We start from the raw sequence: 21880 nt of genomic DNA on the forward strand, positions 1-21880 counted from the left end.
TGTTTTAAGTATGTTTTAAGTAACAATGAAGACAAAATGGATGACTATTTCTCTCAAAAATATTTTATTACGGCTTCCTGACTTAACTGTAGTCTACAAATGTACTGTTTTAAGTACATAAAGCTTAAAGTTTTTAATAAAGGTTTTGATTATATATAATTTATCAGTACACAAATCAGACAAGTCCTGCTCATTCAAATAAAAAAAAAAGTGCTGATATAAATTATGTCAATGACTCATTTCTCTGTACAAACGAAACAAACAAAAAAATGGAATAAGGAGTGGGCAGACTGTAAAGAATCAGTTTTATTAATCAGTTGCTCTTAAATACAATCCGAATCTAATATCAAACCACATTCTTGTATGACAATTTAGTTAGTTTGTGTTAAAAGGAGACCGAGCTGTTATATGGATTTATGTGTGTGGTTTCTTTATAAAAAGAAATGACAAAACTTAACTCTCTAACAATAACTCAAGTGCTAATATCTTCTCCAAAACACAATACAAAGAGACAATTGAGACCCTAATTAGCATAATCGCTAACTAGCTTAGGGCGCCGTGCTAAGTTGTAACGTCTCACAACAAAGAATACAAACAATACAATTGGCTTGACACTCAACCATCCATCCATCCATCCATCCATCCATCCATCCATCCATCCATCCATCCATCCATCCATCCATCCATCCATCCATCCATCCATCCATCCATCCATCCATCCATCCATCCATCCATCCATCCATCATGGAAGCCCAGACTTCCCTCTCCCCAGCCACTTCAACCAGCTCCTCCGGCGGGATCCCAAGGCGTTCCCGGACCAGTCGGGAGACATCGTCTCTCCAGCGTGTCCTGGGTCGTCCCCGGGGCCTCCTGCCGGTGTGTCATGCCCTGAAGACCTCTCCAGGGAGGCGTCCAGGAGGCATCTGAATCAGATGCCCAAGCCACCTCAATTGGCTCCTGTCAACGCGAGGAGTAGCGGCTCGACACTGAGTCCTTCCCGGATGACCGAGCTTCTCACCCTATCACTAAGGGAGAGCCCAGACACCCTGCGGAGGAAACTCTTTTTGGCCTCTTGTATCAGGGATGTTGTTCTTTCGGTCACGACCCAGCTCGTGACCATAGATTAGGATAGGAACGCAAATCGACTAGTAAATCGAGAGCTTTGCCTTTCAACTTCTCTTCTTCTTCACCACCATGGAACGGTGCAGGGTCCGCATCACTGCAGACGCTGCACCGATCCGCCTGTGCTGGGGGTCGGACGCTGCCGCCCAACTCCCTACACACACGACCCCATCGGCCCCTCCCACAGGTGGTGAGCCCATGGGAAGGGGGACCCATGTTGCCTTTTCGGGCTGTGCCGAACTCTGGACAATCTTGACACTTCGTAATATTATTGATTCAGCAACCCAACAGCAGCAGCAGCAGATGCAGCACTGAACTCTATCTCTCTTGCTCTAATTACTGGCGCCCGCACACAGCCTCACATTACACACAATCAGGATCCAAACGGGGCAAAAATCTATTATCAAATTAGTTGGCAACTAATTTATTAATCGATTGGTTGTTGCAGCGTTACCATAGAATATTGGGAGGTTACTTTAAGTTCATTCTTCGTGACTTTCCACTCAACCAAGTGACCCTACTGTGTTTGTGTGCAGAGACATGTTGATAACAGACCTGGCTGCCACTTTAAGCTTTGTGGAGCTTTGTGAGGAGGTGAGAACGATGTGCAGCCTTACCAGACAGCAACCCTTCACACTCAAGTGGATTGATGATGAAGGTGGGTGTTCACAGTCAAATAGTGCCCGGGTTTTTCTATATTTTCCTCAAAGCAAAGAGCATTGCTGTTAAGGTGTCATGTCAGCTCGCTGTGCAAAATTTGTAGTCTTTGTGAAATTGAGAGCACAGCCAGCCACAAATAATTATTGTTGTCTTTTATATTAATTTCGGCAACTGTCTAAAATACCCTTTTATGAGCTTGAGTTTTCCATTCTTTTTCTTATGAGCCATTAATTATCGTTCATTTCTCTCAAGCAAAATATATTGTATGGGGGGGCAAGTAAAATACAATGTTGTGTAAATATTGCATTTGAGATATTATGTATGTCCCATGACGTTTGGGTGTATGACAAATGATCACTGGTGTACGACAAATTATCACTGTGTGGAAAGGTAAAAAAACAAAAAACAATTTGAAATGCTGTGTTGAACCTAAATAAAAACAGAAAACAAAGATTAGCAAATCATTTTCACCCTATTCATTTTCAAGTTTGCGGATGCATTGCGTTCATGTTACGAATAACATTTACAGTAGTATACTGTGAATGACTTCTTGAAAGATTTCACATTTAACTAAAAATCCAAATTCTCTATGGTGCTCTGTAGTGTGAATGTAGACTGAGAAGTACTGATGCGGAGTCAAAAATTGGGTGAGTCTTCATTTCAAATTTGTTCTGCAAATCAGGAACTTCGGGCAGTAGGCAGGGGACACCCTGAACTGGTTGCCAGCCAATCGCAGGGCACAAGGAGACACACAACCATAAGCGGCATGGAAAATGAATGAATGAATAAAATCAGGAACTCAATCCTTTGGGCCAAACAGGAAAAGGACCATCCGGATTATCAGCGCAAAATTCAAAAGCTATTATCTGTAGGCCTGTCGCGATAACAAATTTTAGTGGGCGATAAATTCTCTCATAAATTATTGTGGTATGCGATATTATTGTGCCCCCACCCCCCCATTTGTTTTTTTTTAAACCAATTTACAAATTTACAATAACATAGTAAGAATACTAATATTAAGTACACCCATTTAAACGCAATAAACGTTTACTCTTAAATTAAAAAATACTTTTTAAGAAATCACAACTAAAAACAATACAACATTCCTCTTTTTAAGTAAAAGACAACAATATCAATACCGCACAGTAACACAGATTAAATAACATGTCATTTTCAAGGAAAGATAAAATTGCACTTCAATTACTTAAGCGTTTAGGCACAGAGGTATAAAGTTGTAGTAACACAAACAATTGCACTTCAACAACAACAGAGAAAAATACATGAATTAAGTAGCAGTAACAAAAATTTGGCTTCATTAAGGCTAGGTTCATACTGCAGGTCTTAATGCACAAATCCGATTTTTTGTCATGTCTGTTTTTTTTGGCGTTCCCGTTCAGACTGCCTTTGTCCATGGAGCCTGTCCAAGTATCACGCATACGCACTAATTCGCAGTCCGAGATGCGCTCAGCAAAGTGACCACATGCGCAGAAGCATCAAAACAAATTACACGCGCTAGCTGTATGTCATTCCAGGGTGATCATATTTTGATTTCCAAAAAGTTGACACAAATAACAGACATTTATAAACCCCATTTTAGTCCTTTGTTCAAAGTTTATATGGACTGATAGAACGCATACACGCACGCCCAAAAGCCTTGACTTGTGTGCGTGACATGACGTGGGTGTATCAGTTTGCCCCGTCTCGGCCATGTAAGCAATACTGAAATATTGTTCATTCGGCGCATAGAATTAAAATCGAAAATTGACAGGCTTATCCTTTTCTTCATTTATTTTTTTATGACCGTGATCGAGCCCGCCTCGTGCTTAAAAGCAGAGTTCAAGCTAGAAGCTAATGCACAGCTACATCGCTCTCGTCCTGCCTGCCGCTTACGCTTTGCTGATGTCATTGCTGCATGAATTCCGATTCGGGAGACTTGAAAGTTCAAACCGTCAGCCACATTTTGGAAAAATGTGGCCCAGATTGGATTTAGACCATATACGAAAGTGACCCAGTTCGGATTTGAAATGGTCCAGTTCTATGCGACTTGTCACGTTCAGACCGTCAAGTTAATGCCTTACTTGAGTCGGAAAAACACGAAAAAATCGTATTCGCGCATTAAGACCTGTAATATGAACGTAGCCTTAGGCTATGTTCAAATGTGTAAAACGAACATACCCAGAAGTCAATAAAACAGAGTGAATCCTCATCACACAGCGTATTGCGCTGCTGGTAACAAGGAAGCCGAACTTTTAACAGCACGTCCGCCGCACATCTGCTGCACGCACGCGCACGCATGCACGTACCCACGCACGTGAGGCGATGAATCGCAGCGGGAAAATTACCGCCTTCATTTTCATTTACCGTGCGATAAATGGAATTATTGCATATTGCGACAGGCTTAATTATGTGCATTGTTGTGTGTGCATTGCACTGCCCACAGCATGGTAACTTGCAAGGCTGTGAAGGCACATTTAATCTTAAAAGTTAAATAAAGGCTTTAGAGTAACATATGTTGCCTTCTAAACAACTTTTTTGTACGAGACGTCTCTGCCTTTTCCAGCCAGACTATGCCAAGCCACATTCTGCAAGTGCTACAACAGTGTGGCTTTGTAGTGAGAGTCCTGAAGAGCAAAATACAACAACGGGACCTATGATTTCTTGAGCAATTGTATTGTAAATCAAGCACAGTTTGAAGCAATTCTATCTACAAAGCTTCAAAAATTAGTAACACAGTGGTAAATGTGTCCCTTTCTTAGAACATGTTGCAGATTCTAATTGAAATTGAGAATGTAACCTGGTAGCCCTGAAAGAAATAATTCTGATTGATTTTACGTGTAAATGTTTCCAGGAGACCCTTGTACCATTTCATCTCCACTGGAACTTGAGGAGGCATTTCGTATTTATAATCGCAACAAAAGAACTGGACTGCTCTTGCATGGTAAGCTAACTCCAAATTTAGTTGATTCTAGCCTTTGCAAAATACCACATCACACATCATTCAAGTCCAATCTAGCTCTTGTAAATCCATAATATACTGTACCTATTACTGTTTTTCTGACATGTAGTTAGCCGTTGTTTCATTTGCTGAATCTTTAGTCCTATGAGGATCACGTCAGCCCTGAGATTCCCCATTGTTTCAACTTTCATTATGATGCACATCTGTTGGGTGGATGAAGGCGGAAAGTAAAATATTTACTTTCTCACTCACTCTGCTTTTCTCCACACAGTCTTCCCAAGTATTCCAGAGAAGCCTGGAATGCCATGCCCTGGAGAGGACAGTGAGTTGAGCATTTATCTTTTCATAGCTGAGCTTGGACATGGAAACGTGGTTTACACAAACACACAGTATCTATAGGTACCGTTAGCTTAATGATATGTATTTAGGACGAATTTGGGGCTTTTCATTTTTTTATTTTTTCCAAGAGTTAAATGATTGTACAATATACTGTAAATCAGTGATTTTGTGACACAATATGATAAGGTCAAAAGTTTAGACTGGGTTTCTCATTCAATTACATAAGTGTCAAAGCTTTTGACAGATAGTTTATACAGTGTATCACAAAAGTGAGTACACCCCTCGCATTTCTGCAGATATTTAATTATATCTTTTAATGGGACAACACTGACAAAATGACACTTTGACACAATGAAAAGTAGTCTGTTTGCAGCTTATATAATAGAGTTAGTTTATTTTCCCCTCAAAATAACCTCGAAATATAGCCATTAATATCTAAACCCCTGGCAACTAAAGTGAGTACACCCCATAGAAACTACGTACATCCCTAAATGTCCAAATTGAGTACTGCTTGTCATTTTCCCTCCAAAATGTCATGTGACTCGTTACAGGAGTGCTGTCAGCATTGCTGCAGAGAGTGAAAAGGTGGGGGGTCAGCCTGTTAGTGCTCAGACCATACGCCGCACACTGCATCAAATTGGCGTGCGTAGCTGTCACCCCAGGAGGAAGCCTCTTTTGAAGACGGTATACAAGAAAGCCCGCAAACAGTTTGTTGAAGACAAAGCACATGGATTACTGGAACCATGTGCTATGGTCTGACGAGACGGGCAGGCTTTCTTGTGTACCGTCTTCAGAAGAGGCTTCGTCCTGGGGTGACACCATGCACACCAATTTGATGTAGAGTGCGGCGTATGGTCGAAGCACTAACAGGCTGACCCCCCACCTCTTCAATCTCTGCAGCAATGCTGACAGCACTCCTGTAACGAGTCACCTGACATTTTGGAGGGAAAATGACAAGCAGTGCTCAATTTGGACATTTAGGGATGTACTGTACATAGTTTCTATGGGGTGTACTCACTTTTGTTGCCATTGGTGTAGATATTAATGGCTATATTTTGAGTTATTTTGAGGGGAAAATAAGTTAACTCCATTATATAAGCTGCACACAGACTACTTTTCATGCATTCATTTTGTCAGTGTTGTCCCATGAAAAGATATCTTTTTTGTGATACACTGTATTATTGCTTCTTCCTCTACAGACGTGACGTCAGGACGTTGTCCCGCATTAAAAGTTTTCCGGGCAAAACGTGACGCTTATAGCTGGCAAAATTAAGTGATTCCTCGAGGTGAATAAAATTTCTCGGATCAATTTCTGAACTCGAGTTACTCAAGTATTCGTTTCTGCTCTACTTGTGACCAAGAAAAGCAGCAGGAGGGAGAGTGAGAGGCTGTACGAACATGAAGCAAAAAAACATAAATGAATATTTTTTAATTTAAAACCTGATCCTTTTCACCCGATTCTGATCCTCTGAAAAATGGCGCGATCGGCCCGATTTCCAATCCCGCGCTTGGACTCCTAGTGCAGTTACTGCTTCTTGAACACGCGCGCTTATATGAATGCAAACACACTCTTTAAAACATTCATTCATTCATTTTCCATGCCGCTTTTCCTCTCGAGGGTCGCAACAATGCACAAAGTCTTTACTTTGTCTTGGTCTCTACTACTGTATTTTTCAGCCTTATGGCTGTGTTTGTAACAGTAAGTAATGCACTATATTCAAAGTACATGCTTTATGTTGCTCCAAACAGCAGAGTAGGGTGAATTGAGGCAGTTTTTACTAAGTGTCTTTAAAGCAAGAGGATGAGGTTAATGCCTCCAACTGAAATATGTACATTTACATTATAATGTGATGAATACTTGGGAACAATCACATTGGATCCCAAGTCAACAGTGTGTGAATTATAGCTTGGTCTTAAGTTGTGGCACAACTTGGTATGATTTGCCCCTGGTTTGGGGCAAGTGCCAATGCAGAAAATGACCTGGGAAAAGATGTGTCATTGATTCTTCAAGTAAAACTGATCATTTCAATCTCCATAATGCTAGCGCTCTAGTAAAATAAGACAAAACCAACAAATTCTACTCATTCAACATACAACGTATTGCAAGATTTTTCCAACATGAATACCCAATTGTAAAACAAAGCAAACAAGAATAAAGTAACATTCGAAATGAACACCATTTTTATACATCTTACTTGTGCTGCCAAACTTATGCTTATGCTTTAAACCTTTTATTTTTTATTTATTTATTTTTTAATCTTTTCTTTAAAAAGGGAACATTGGCTCTCCATCCACAGACCTATTAAGACTATTTTAGAAACTTTGCAATGATCTCATCATCTTCAACATTATCAACCATTTCAATATAGTTAAAGGTTATAGTAATATGTTTCTTCCTACCAGCAAACCAGCAGACAACTTGCCACCACCATCACTCTTAACATCTGAGGTCTGATAATTAGTGGTATCATGAAGTGGAATGGGAGCATCACTCTCTTCTGAGATGGTGTATACATCTTTTTTCTTCAGTACTTTTCCGTTTTTCATTCTTTTCATTTTCGTTTCCGTCCGCTTGCTCTTAGACATTTTAAGAAGAGTTGAAGCCCTGTCTGCCTTGCATCCATAACTGTGAAGCATGATGGATTTTTTTTTTGTTCAAAAAGAAGGATACCACAAGGGTTTTTGAACTTCTCAAGCCATGTGCCTTCCTCCTTTGCAGGATGAGTGAAATGAACTTCCTTCCTCAAAAAATTTGCTCACGTGATCAACCTCTATGGTTTTCGGCAGAGCATAATAGGGTGGCACTGCTTCCCCTTGGCACAACTCACCCCATTTTCCCACTCCGATAAATACTTGCGCTAAATAATGTAAAAAAAGTAGCGCAAAGTTTGGTGCGGAATTCCAAAATATCTTGCTTTTAGATTAGCAGAATATTTTATTATACCTGTTAAGTGTGTAACGGTACATGTAATAGTATTGAACCATTTCGGTACGTGGTGCTCGGTTCGGAACGGACGCGTACCGAATGAGTTTCTGACGTAATATAATCCTTACTTTTCGAGGCTGTGAGTCGATCGGGTTACAGTTTCTTTGTGTAGATTATATTTACTCCGTCTTCTCTACTATAATGAGGACCAACACGGTAGGACAGTATAACCCAGAAACGTCAACGGCGCGACAACGTGGCCGCCGCGAGAACGCAGTGAAACGCGGGCGTTAGAGTCAATCAACCAATGCACACCAGTCGCAGTGCGTGTTAGTTGCGTCCCAGAAGTGGCTCAATGCGACGCACGCGAGAAGAACGGCAGAGTTTATTATTTGACGCGAGACGCGGCCCTCCTGCGTCAATACTACTACCGGTAGCTAGGATCGGGCTGGAAGTCCTTCGTGTAAAAATACGGTGGATCTGGTCGATTCTCAAACTAATATGCAATTGTAACCTACTTTTTGACTCCATTAGATCTCTTGAGTGGTAGATCGGGGCACAGTTGACTTGTTTTTCTTGATTTACTGCTGTCTTCTCTGCTATAATAATAACCAACACGGCCCGTGTTCAATACAAAACCCTCCTACCACAACCAAACAAGTAGGAACTAATATTCACATAGGAACTAAAGTTATACAATATAAAATATACAATATAAATGAATACTACATCACATTTGTAAAATATAAACACATAATAAAATGAATAATAGCCCATTTAAATGAAATACATTGAAATGAGCTAAAACACCTGTAATTAAATAATAAGAATAATACACACATCCTGCTTACACAATTAAATTCATTAATTTCTGTGTGGCGCTTTAACTTGAGAAAATCCACCAATAAAGCTTTTGAAAACCGTTCATAAGGGGAAAATGGTTCATTAAGGCATTTCATTTGTAAAATACATGTTAAAATCTTTGTCATTGGGATTGCTTTTCTCTTTAGCACAGGACTTCTTTTTTCTTCTTTCTTTCAGAAAGAAAGCTGACCAATAGGCGGGGTCTGAAAGGCAAATTGTTGTTGGATTATCTTTAAATACCCGCTACTTTTGAACAGAATTCTAGCTTTGTATAGGCTAATGTTCCTATTGTTGAAAGCACCAAAGTGTGTAATAAACAACTAGCACATTTATATTTTGCCTTTTGTTTTCTTATTGTACCGAAAATGAACCGAACCGTGATCTCAAAACCGAGGTACGTACTGAACCGAGACTTTTGTGTACCATTACACCCCTAATACCTGTGTATTTCCCTTTAGTTTGAAGGAATCATTTTATGTTTGAATGGAGTTGATGTGTAAAATCCTCTTTTGTATTGTATAATTGAATGCACATGCCGACTACACCATAAAGCCTTTAAGGTCATCCCTAAAGCTTAACAACATGCCTGAGGCTTTCCCATTTTCTGGCAAGCCCCTCACTACGTCCTCTAGCCACGCCCATACTCCCTCTCTTTACTCTCCCCCCTCCCTGTGGCTTTTCATACCCCCATGCGCTCTCTCTTTATCAGCTGTGTGGCACCGCTGTCTCTCTGGGGAGGAGCTTACAGTGCTGCAGCATCGCGCAAGACAAGCTGGTGAGACATAGCATACGAAAGAAAAACTGGGAGAACCATAGCGGGAAACACACCTTGAATATATCAAGCTGTTATTGTCCAAGGCATTCTTTTATTCTGTTTTGGGCCATGCCGAAAAATGGAAACATTTCCTCACGGCCATGACATAAAGGGAATTAAGCTGCTTTGAGAGCTGTCAGCTGTGAGGTTAGAGCAAGCGGCATCAAGGATAGAACAATAAGAGGGATACAAGGAACAAATCATTTTTCAAAAAGCTGAGAAGGGCAGGAGAGGATGTGGATGTAGCGGTGTTTCATCAACAGTTCACCTTTCATACATACATGCACAAACACTTGCACACATACAGCCAGACTGACAGCTAGCCTGGATAATGTGCTGAAAGAGGTGGAGGGAAAGGAAGAAGACAAACCGGTGAGCAATCTCTATGTACAGTATTTATATCCATCCAACATCCCCCATCCATCAATGCGAGTGTCATTGCATCACACCATTTGTCTCCAAACAAAAGCAAAAAGCAATGAATTTCAATGTGTGAATCGTCACCTAGATGCTGGCTGGCTTGTTTGTGTGCATGCATGGGTGCTCTCTGCAGCCATCGTTAGCATGTGTGCTAGAATCAGCCGTCGGCCGTGTCACGCATTGCAGGCAGGTTTCATGTGCAGGCAACCTGCTAGTCCTGTTAGCATGGCTGATGTATTTTTTGTTTGCCTTCCATCACTGTTTTCTTTCTTCACAGGATTATTTTATCTTTAACACCAAGGGATTGCACCGGAGCACTAGTGTGACATTATGTTGGTGTATCTTTGCATCCAGGGATTATATTGGTATAGTGTTGTACATAGTTGTGGTTTTCAATGTGGTTTCTGAGATTCTTGGTGTCTGAGATATTGCCATCAAGAAGAGCTGTGTACTGACCAAGGTTGCCACTTCTTTGGCATTGGTGTTGCAGTAATTTTCAGGCAATTCCAGTGAAAATTTTGACGGTAGCTTTGAACCAAAAAAAAAAAAAGAAAGCCCTACAATGAGTAAAGATTTGTTTCCTTTTCTCAGTGCCAAGTTGGTCTCGTACTTAGATATACAGTGGTTCCTCGACATATGATTGCTTCGACATACGATCCTATTGACATGCGACGTAGAATTTGACTCGCCATTTGTCCCGACATATTACGACATGCTCGAAATACGACGATTTATCACAGCATTGCAATTTTATTGTTTTCCCGCACGACGGACGCAGGGGAGATTTTCTTGTGAGAGAAATCAACATGGGTCCCAAGAAGGTTAGTGCAGCTGGTGGAAAAAAAAGGAAAAGGGTGATGCCTACCATTGAAATTAAGAAGGAAATAAAATAAAAATATGAGGTGCGCCTGTGTGTGAACTGGCTAGACAACGCAGCTCACAGGTCAACAACAACAGAAAATGAAAAGCGAAAGTAAAAATTTCCCCCTCTTCCGCATCCCTCTCTCTCTTACTTCATTAGCACGATGCGTTTAGGAACAGCATGCAAAACACAACTGCCACATTAGAAGCCAATTCGTTACATTAATTTGTTATTATTACCTGTATTATATTATCATTATTCAGATTTGTACGGTGGTACCTCTACATACGAAGTTAATTTGTTCCATGACCTTGTTTGTAAGTTGAAATGCTGTCGTATGTCGAGCAGGATTTTCCCATAAGAATACATTATAATTCCATTAATTCAGTCCACCGCCCGAAAACCTACACTAAATCCTTAACAAATACTGATGGCACCATTGCAAATAGCAATTACACAGGAGAAAACAAATAAATTATAAAAATCAGATAAACCAATAATAAAATGATAGTAATAATAATAATAATAATAATTAGTGCTGTCAAATTTATCGCGTTAACGGGCGGAAATAGTTTTTTAAAAATTAATCACGTTAAAATATTTTACGCATTTAACGCATGCGAGACATGCGAGTGGAGTGGACACAGGCATTCATTGGGGCCGTGCTATTAATTGGCAAAAGCTTTGGCATCACTTCCACAACAATTATAACTATTGTGGCGAGCAACGTGGGGAAGAATGACAGAAGATGATATTTTTCTTAACACCCTGTATTGAACACAACGCAGAGAAGATATACCATTTGCAGCCACCACTGACAGTCATGGTTGCCCAACTTCCCATCATGCATTGGGGCAAACTCTATTCAAACATTTCGTTTAGCTCAACAAACACACTTGATGGCAATATTTAGTCACAATGTACAAACTCACATTTATCTTTTAAGAATTGCAAGTGTTTCTATCCATGGATCCCTTTCACAGAAAGAATGTTAATAATGTTAATGCCATCTTGTGGGTTTATTGTTATAATAAACAAATACAGTACTTAAATACAGTATGTTGAATGTATATATCCGTGTTGCCTTATCTTACCATTCCAACAATAATTTACAGAAAAATATGGCATATTTTAGAGATGGTTTGAACTGCGATTAATTAGGATTAATTAATTTTTAAGCTGTGATTAACTCGATTAAAAAATGTAATCGTTTGACAGTCCTAATTATAATACCTGTAACAATGTAACGATTCGGATTCCAATGTGACGGTTGTGTTTTGCGTGCTGTACCTGAACGCACCGCATGGCTGACGTGACAGAGTAAGGCGTCAAGTAGAGGTGCGGTAGAGATTTTACTTTCTCTTTTAATGTTTTGTTGTCATTGGCCTCAATTACGGCAGACAGTAGATGTGTTGTATTGCACAAGTTCTGACAAAGCTGGCGATTTTTTTGGCAATGTTACCACAATAATATTCGTCACCTTAACTTATAAAGATTGGCAAACAGAGGTCGGAGGAAGACCTTCGACATCGTAGACAGTACGGCCGTATTGTCGAGCCAGTTCACGGACGCGCATAACATACTCATATTTTTCTATCATTTCCATCCTCCATCCATTTTAATGGTAAGCGTCACTTTTTTCCTTTTTTGACCACCTGCACTAATACTATCATTCTTGGAACCCATGTTGATTTATCACAAGAAAATCCAGTGTGAGTCAGTCTTGCTGGAAAACGAAACTGCGGTGCTGTCATAAATCTTTGTATTTTGAGCATGTCGTCGGATAAAGAAACATTTGGCGAGTCAAATTTTACGTCTGATGTCGAAAAGATCGTGTGTCAAAGCAATCGTATGTCGAGGTACCACTGTAGTTATAATTTATTTGTTTTGCTATTTTTTAGTGCTGCAACGATTAATCGATTAACTCGAGTATTCGATTACAAAAGAAGATTAGAATTAAGTTTTGCTGCTTTGGGTATTCGTTTATTTAAAGTAGCATTGTAATGGTTTGTTTTGAAAGTGTTTGCATTTAGTTTTACTGATTTGGGTGGATACACTGCCCTCTAGTCTGCCTCATTTCACGTGGCTGAATCCAGCTGCTCCCTGTTAAGACCAACATAAGCTGTGTCTTTGTTTGAGCTAATTTTTTTTTTTTTTAATTAATGCATTTGTGATTTAGTTTATTGGTATATTTAGCCATTTTATTGTGGGAATATGTGTCTGAACCATTAGGTGCATTGTAAAAAAAAAAGAAAAATTGGCATTTTGTCGCATTTAAGGTAGCGGACTTTTGCTATGTAAGTAAGTTAACTAATTGTTCTTTTATTGTACATAGATCCTCATATATTTATTTTTTTATACCGTTCGAGGCTCAGGTATTTTAATTTTTTATGGTCCTTATCCGATTACTCGATTATTCGAACAAACTAGTTTATCGATTAATCGTCAACTAAAATAATCGATAGCTGCAGCCCTACTACAGTGCCCTCCATAATTATTGGCACCCCTGAAAAAGATGTGTTTTTTAACTTCTAATATATATATATTTTTTTTAATTCAAATAATATGGGACCTTAATGGAAAAAAAGACAAAAATCGAACCTTCAATACAAGTGCATTCATTCAGTGGGTAAAAAATCCCACATAAAGAAAAAAATTATTTGACATCAAATAATGTGTGTCACAATTATTAGCACCCTTGGTGTTAATACTTTGTACAACTCCCTTTTGCCAACAAAACAAGGTCTGGGGACTGAGATGGCCATGGGAGGAGCTTGATTTTGTGTCTGGTGAGCCATTTCTGTGTAGATTTGGCCATATGTTTAGGGTCATTGTCTTGCTGAAAGATCCAGTGACAACCCATCTTTAGCTTTCGGGCAGAGGGCAAAAGATTTTGATTTAAAATGTCCTGGTATTTCAAAGCGTTTATGATGCCATGCACCCTAACAAGGTTCCTTTGGAAGCGAAACAGCCCCACAGCATCACTGACCCACCCCCATACTTCACAGTGGGTATGAGGTGCTTTTCAGCATGCGCATCTTTCGTGGCACGCCAGACTCACTTAGAGTGTATGTTGCCAAAAAGCTCAATCTTGGTCTCATCTGACCAAAGCACACGGTCCCAGTTTCAGGGTGCATGGCATCATGAATGCTTTGAAATACCAGGACATTTTAAATCAAAATCTGTTGCCCTCTGCCCGAAAGCTGAAGATGGGTCGTCACTGGGTCTTTCAGCAAGACAATGACCCTAAACATATGGCCAAATCTACACAGAAATGGTTCACCAGACACAAAATCAAGCTCGTCCCATGGCCATCTCAGTCCCCAGACCTTGTTTTGTTGGCAAAAGGGGGTTGTACAAAGTATTAACACCAGGGGTGCTAATAATTGTGACACACATTATTTGATGTCCAATATTTTTTTCTTTATGTGGGATTTTTTCCCCACTGAATGAATGCACTTGTATTGAAGGTTGGATTTTTCTCTTTTTTTCCATTAAGGTCCCATATTATTTGAATAAAAAATATATATATTAGAAGCTAATAAACACATTTTTTTCTGGGGCGCCGATAATTATGGAGGGCACTGTATGTTTAATTGCTATTAGTAATTGTACCTGCAGTATTTATTAAGAATTTATGTAGTTTTTGGGCTGTGGAACAAATTAATCGCATTGTAATGTATTCGTATGGGAAAATCACGCTCAACATACGACATTTCGACTTACAAACCAGGTCCTGGAACAAATTAAATTCATATGTAGAGGTACCACTGTGTTGCTTAAAATATGTATGGAGCTATCCTTTTTATTTTTGCTTTGAGTCAGCTTAGTATCAGTTGCCTTTTGCATGACACAAATAGAAATTTAAGATTTAAATCATATTTTGCAGTTTTTTTTTTGTTGGTCTATTTTGATCTAGTTTAGTTCTTGCTCATTTATTGAACACCAGTCTAAGCCACCAAGACCAAACTAGTTAGCCTGTTTTTTTATGTTTGCAGTGTCCGTGATTAATCGCAACTCTTTGCGTGATTACACAAAAGTTATTCATTCATAAATATACTGTATATATTCTTACAGTGTTTTCCTCTTCATCAACAGATTAGTGATGGTTGTCCTAAATATATTTTTACCCATTGCTTTGCAGTCTCATTCATTCATAATTTGCATTTTGTCATTGCAATATTACACGATTGAGGGCATTGCATCAAGGACATATCAGGCTGCTTTCAGTTGCAGTCTGCTACGTTATTCCTCATCAATATATGAGCTTGTGTAGGTCGTCTGTATTTTGTTTCCTGTTTTACAGAGCTTTGCTTACTGGGCATTATCCTTGTAAAAACAACTGCTTTCTTGCTATCTTTGTTTCAAATGTGTTGGAAAAATGATGGATGAGAAATACAAAAGCAGATATGCAATGTATTTTTTGAAAGCGGGACAATAAGAAGAACCTGCACAACCTGCTGTTTGTAGCAACATATTATGTAATGTACTAAAAGGAATTAATCACTGGATTAAAACAAACCCTTCGGGTGGAAATAAAACAGCCTAACGTCACAGATTATAGGCAAATGATAATTACCTTGGTAGGAGCATGAATATTACTAAATTAGTGCTGTCAAATTTATCGCGTTAACGGGCGGTAATTAATTTTTTAAATTAATCACATTAAAATATTTGACGCAATTAATGCATGCACGGAATTACCCGTTCATGCGTTGCCTCAAACAGTTTACAATGACACCGTTTAGCACATTGAGAGCAAAAAGGCAGAGAAATGCGAGTGGACACAGGCATTCATTGGACCGCGCCTTTTATTGGCTTAAGCTTTGGCAACTCTTTCACAACAAAAATAAGTATTGTGGCGAACGACATGGGGAAGAATGACAGGAGACGATCTTTTTTTTAACACACTTAACTGAACACAATGCAGATCATACTGTATACCATTTGCAGCCACCTCTGATAGTCATGGTTGCTCAACTTCCGATCATGCATTTGGGCGGAACAGTTGCTACAGTATCATTTAGTGAAAGCACAACAAAAATAGTATTCCTATCCGTCAAAAAAATAATGTTCACAAAAAGAAAAGCGCACAATGCAAAGAGAACTGGCATTCCCAGTCAAAATAGATATGCAAAATACACATGAAACTTACTCAGACTTTGCCTTGGCTAGATCTCTAATTAATTTAAAACTCGCCATTGACACCTTGTAGTGTATTTCAATCACTAACTTACGTAGTTAAAGACACTGGAAGAACGGAAGGCAGCCCATGTGACGTCACGCTCGGCGACGTCAACAGTGGCGAGCTATTAGTTTATTTTTTGATTGAAAATTTTACAAATTTTATTAAAACGAAAACATTAAGAGGGGTTTTAATATAAAATTATTAGAGATGTCGATCGATCGGGTTCGATCACGTCATTTTCAAAGTATCGGAATCGGCAAAAAAATATCGGCCATGCCTTTTTTTAATATATATATGAATATATATGTATATATATATACATATATATATATATATATGTATGTATATACAGGTATATATATATATATATATATATATATATATATAGTTAATTAAATCGTTTTCTAATTGTATTTAACGTTACAGACATAATATGTTTCACTCTTCCAGAGTCTTTAGTTTAGGCTTAAGGTAGGGTTATCAAATTTATCCTAATAACTGCGGTAATTAATTTTTTAAAAAATGTATCACATTAAAATATTTAACGCAGTTAATCCATGCGCTGCACGACCCACTCACGCATTGTTGCGCTCAATCTGTGATGGCGCCGTTTTACCTATATAGAGATAAAAGGCAGCGTAAAATGAGTAGAGTGAATTTTGGCAGCCTTTGGAGCCTTTTTTTAATTGGCTAAAACCTTACAATCCCTCTCCCTACGATTAGAAATATCATGGGAAGCAATGTGGGGAAGCAAGGTAGCAATTCATCTTTTTCTTAATACCTTATGTTATTTGCCAACACAGAGAAGATATATCAATTGGTAGTACTACGCACAGTCATGGTTCCACTTCCCATCATGCATTTGGGCATGACTACAGTATCATTTACTGAAAGCTCAACAAATACACTAGATGGCAATATTTAGTCACAATATACAAAGTCACAAGTCTTTCTATCCGTGGATCCCTCTCACAGAAAGAATGTTAATAATGTAAATGCCATCTTGAGGATTTATTGTCATAATAAACAAATACAGTACTTATGTACTGTATGTTGAATGTATATATTCGTCCGAGTTCTATTCATTTTTTTCTTAATGCATTGCCAAAATGTACAGTATATGATCGGGAAAAATTATCGGGAATGATTGGAATTGAATCGGGAGCAAAAAAAAGCAATCAGATCGGGAAATATCGGGATCGGCAGATACTAAAACTAAAACGATCGGGATCGGGAGCAAAAAAAACATGATCGGAACAACCCTAAAAATTACTATAACTTATACTCAAATGTATCTTTTAAGAACTACATGTCTTTCTATCCGTGGATCCCTTTAACAGAAAGAATGTTAATAATGTTAATGCCATGTTGTGGATTTATTGTTATAATAAACAAATACAGTACTTACAGTGGGGAGAACAAGTATTTGATACACTGCCTATTGCAGTGTATCAAATACTTGTTCTCCCCACTGTATGTACAGTATGTTGAATGTTTATGTCCCTCCTGTGTCTTATCTTTCCATTCCAACAATAATTTACAGAAAAATATGGCATATTTTAGAGATGGTTTGAATTGCGATTAATTAAGATTAATTAATTTTTAAGCTGTGATTAACTCGATTAAAAATTTTAATCGTTTGACAGCCCTATACTAAATAACTAGGCACGCACTGAAACAATCATTCATTCATCTTCCATGCCTTTTATACTTAGGCTCCAATACTTCTGTGACTCTATCTCAGCCAACTATGTGCAGTCGTCGAGGTACACCCTGAATTAGTTGCCAGCCAATTGCAGGACACAAGGAGACACAACAACAAACTAACCAATGTGCTGCCTCCGAAAAATTCAGTGGCCTTAAAAATTTTCACTCGAAACATGACTAAAATTGCGGTATTCTTTTGGTCCACTCCCGAAACAGAATGTGATAATGTAACCAAAACTGCATATTCTGTCCAACCATTTCCAGAATCTTTTCTTGCTGAGCTTCGTATGCACCAGACACTCTGTCGTGAATAGGGCATAGTGCCGAGTTGCTGGCTACTGTTGTCGTTCGTATGAAGAGCTTGGCGAAAGTTATGAATTAAAAAAAAAAAAAAAAAAAGGATAGAGGTGTTTGTACAGTTTGTCATATGTGCTTCAAACTTTTCACATTGCTCAGAGGTTGTAAGTTCTTGTCTTAAAATTTAAGTGCCAACTCGAATTAGCACGCTAGTTTTATATTGTCAACAAGGGATAAGCGTGAATTGTCCCCTTGTTCTGACTCAAGTGGTTATACAGTATAGGTCCCCTGAAGAAACTGCAGCTAGGAGTATACCTCCACAGATTTCCCATTGAGCCCATTCGCCACTAAACAAGTTTTACAGCATTTATTTTATATTTCAGTTGAAGAAATCCTCTTCAACATATATAGCTTCAATTCATTTTTCTAAAATAGCAAGGCATGTGTGTAAAAACATGTCAAATGGGTATGTGTCTGCATGTGTGTGCGTGTATAATACGTGTACACATATGGCATTTGCTCTGATTTGTTATGTATAGCAATTTGTACTGCATTTTCTATGAATGCAAAGTGCTCTTATGATTATCTGATTGAATTAAAAATGGTAATTCATCACTGAAGAAGAAACAAAATATAGGCTGAGTGCTCAGAGCGATGCAGCACTAAAAAAACATGTGAAGATATAGTTTATTCTCGGTTTTTGATTTTTAGTTTCAGATTTTTCATTTTGGTGCATCACTAATAAGAAATCATACCAATTCAAAAGTGTTTATGTGTGTTTTTTATGCTTTTCAATCATGCTCGCCCCAACTCAAATTGTCCTAAATAATTCATGATTTTTCAAAACATGCTTTTGAAAATATTTTTTTCTTAATAGAGACGGGTTGTTTGAGGATATCACTCCATGACACAGTATTACAGGAAGAGGAGGTTTTAACCTTACTATCTCACGGGAGCATTTGATTGATTGTTCGGAAACCTTTACTGCTACAGAGATAAATGCAAACACTCAACGTGTGATTGAAAAGGAGTTGGGGTGGAGGACAGATACAAGTCAGGAGGCGGATCCTTCACGCATCACAGAGCTGAAGTGTCAACGTGCCCCTGTAATGACTTATTTTAGTCAGGCATATTCTAGAGACACACCTGAAAGGCAGATGTATAGGGGTGGAGATTGCAATCTATATCTATGTCTATACTTATATATAAATGGATCTGTGTGTGTGTGTGTGGGGGGGGGGGTTCATTCCATTCGGACTCCAAAACGGCTGGGCGGACTTTGACGCAATTGTATTTTATGCTTCTGGGAGTGTTCTTAGATATCTCTATAGGCCTCCATTTAGGGCACTTTCAGACCTGCACTGTTCGGTCTGTTTTAAACAGACTAAACAGTTCTTTTTCTGAGATAGTTCGCTTCGCTTTGTAAATGTGAACGTGCATCTGAACTCTGGTCCGCTCAAAAACCGTGGGTCCTGGAGTACAACTGGAGCAGGGTGGACTTTTGCTACTTTATGTGCTACGTCAAAGCGTGGAGCTGTGATGCTCTAGGCCAGTGTTTTTCACCCTGTGTGCCGCGTTACACTAGTGTGCCATGACAGATCGACAGGTGTGCTGCTACAAGTATCGCTTTTTTTCAACGTGGTCGGGCGGAGTTGCAGTTGGAAGGAAGGAGTAGGTAGAAGGTTGCGGTTGTATGCAGATGAGCGAGGTATTGCTCGTGTCGCATTCAAAAACTGCTCGAATTTCTAGCCGTCAGCCACCTTGCTGTCCGCGACAATGTGGACCCTAGCATGTCTGCTGTACATCATTTGATTAGAATCGTCAAGTGTCGATATACACGGAAATGTCCTTTCCATTTTACCCATATGTAACGACCATCAATCCTCCCCGTGTATTATTCTAACACATGTCGAGGACAGCAAGGTGGCTTATGGCTAGAAATCCGAGCAGTTCTTGAATGCGACACGCTACTAACAGCGCCATGGTGCCAAGCAAGCTTAAACGTCATTTCCAAACGAAAGACCCATCGCTTCAAAACAAGTCGACGGACTATTTTGTTCGCCTTCGTGAAAACACAGAAACAGGCAACTTTTTTTTAGAAAAACAACAAAGGTATACGAGAAAGCCCTCAAAGCCAATTACCTTGTTGCTGAACTTGTTGCTAAATCCAAAAAGTCCCACACTGTGGCAGAGACATTAATACTATCTGCCTGCAAAACATGGTCGGCCCTGATGCGGTTAAAAACATTGCTAAGGTCCCCGTCTGATAATTCTGAGCTTTTCAAGCCTAACTGCTATTAAAAAAATAAAAACAGAGAGAGACTGAGAGCTTATGAAAAAGATTAATCTAAACAGGCTCACGCTTAGTAAGTATAAATATTGACAAAATATTTTATAACTAAATATACTGTGCAGAAAGTAATTTTGGATCATTTTTGGTTTGTTGTTTGCCGCGAGATTTTTTCCAATGTACAAATGTGCCGTAACTCAGAAAAGGTTGAGGCTGTGACGCTACACGTAGGGTATCCTTGGAAGCGGAAGTACAGCGCGGACACTATTCAAAATCAACAATGGCAAGATGACAGACGATTAGCCATGGCCAAATGTTGTTTTGCTGCGCTAAGCAGTTGCATTCGATACCCAGAATCGGGTTCTAATGTGCCAATTGTGTTTTGCATGCTGTTGCTGAACGTACTGTGTGAGAGCGACTGATTGAGACAGATGGAGCCTATCGGCGCGGCCGTTTCGTGAGTCTTGCTCTCCTGGGAGTGGCGACTATTTGACAGACCAAAAAGTCACGAATTCCAGTTCGCTTGGCATTGAGTCGCGAGGAATCGACGGCCACCAGCCTTGCTGTGCTATGCAACATTATTATTATTATTTTTTTTTTTTATTCATTTATTTTTTTTATTCTAACTTACGTGCATACAAACTTCACAAAACAGTCAGTTGACAAAAAATTGACACATCGATGCACGGTTATATTATCGTTGCAAAATAAATATAAAAATAAATAAGTAAAATAATTCGAAACTCCAAAAATTAGCATAGAAAATCCCTGCTTATGGAGTCTTTTGGGCAAAAGAGGCATCTCTTGCGATTGCAATGTCGCAGTTGGCTTTCAAGCTTTACGCTTTCATGTACAAATTTGAATGTGCTGTGATGATATGTTGTGGCTTTGAGAACTCCATAACAAGATGCTGGATTTGAAAATTCTTTTCATAACTTTCCGGAATATCGCTAGGGGATTCATTGAAGCTGGATATTCATATTTTAGCAACTTTTATTTATTAGGTGTTACACCAGCAATGGTTCATGGGTCGTTGTGGTAACCATGACTGAGAGTGGTGGTTGCCGTTGTTATGTTCTGGTGTTTTCTTTTCAATAAAGGCGGTGTTTCTTGGAGTCGTAGAGTGTATGGGGTACAAGAGCAGCAAGTGTGACACATTCTTCTCCATATCGCTCACCACAATACTGTACACAGTGATGGAAACGCGATTGCGCATTAACCCCATTATGGTGTCCCTTTACTATTACCACATTCCAGTTGCATTTCTTGGTAAAGTATGTTACACAGTGATCCCTCACTTATCACTGTTAATGGGGACCAGAACCGCCCGCATAAAGTAAAAAACTGCAAAGTAGTGTCAACCCCCTTATCCCATTTTAACAAATATTTTTTTGTGTATATACAGTGCCTTGCAAAAGTATTCGGCCCCCTTGAA

At 39.1% G+C, this 21880-nt stretch overlaps 1 protein-coding gene across 1 annotated transcript in view; it reads left to right on the forward strand.

Annotated features, from left to right (window-relative positions):
- Positions 1–21880, forward strand: part of prkcz (protein kinase C, zeta) — a 144534-nt gene that overhangs the window by 10464 nt on the left and 112190 nt on the right. Inside the window, exons 2-4 of the mRNA XM_057821922.1 lie at positions 1659–1780; positions 4631–4720; positions 5010–5060. Of these exons, the coding sequence (XP_057677905.1) occupies positions 1659–1780; positions 4631–4720; positions 5010–5060 (263 nt within the window). The remainder of the gene's footprint in view (positions 1–1658; positions 1781–4630; positions 4721–5009; positions 5061–21880) is intronic.

Source organism: Corythoichthys intestinalis, chromosome 2 (assembly GCF_030265065.1).
Source record: "Corythoichthys intestinalis isolate RoL2023-P3 chromosome 2, ASM3026506v1, whole genome shotgun sequence".
In the NCBI taxonomy this organism is placed as follows: Eukaryota; Metazoa; Chordata; class Actinopteri; order Syngnathiformes; family Syngnathidae; genus Corythoichthys; species Corythoichthys intestinalis.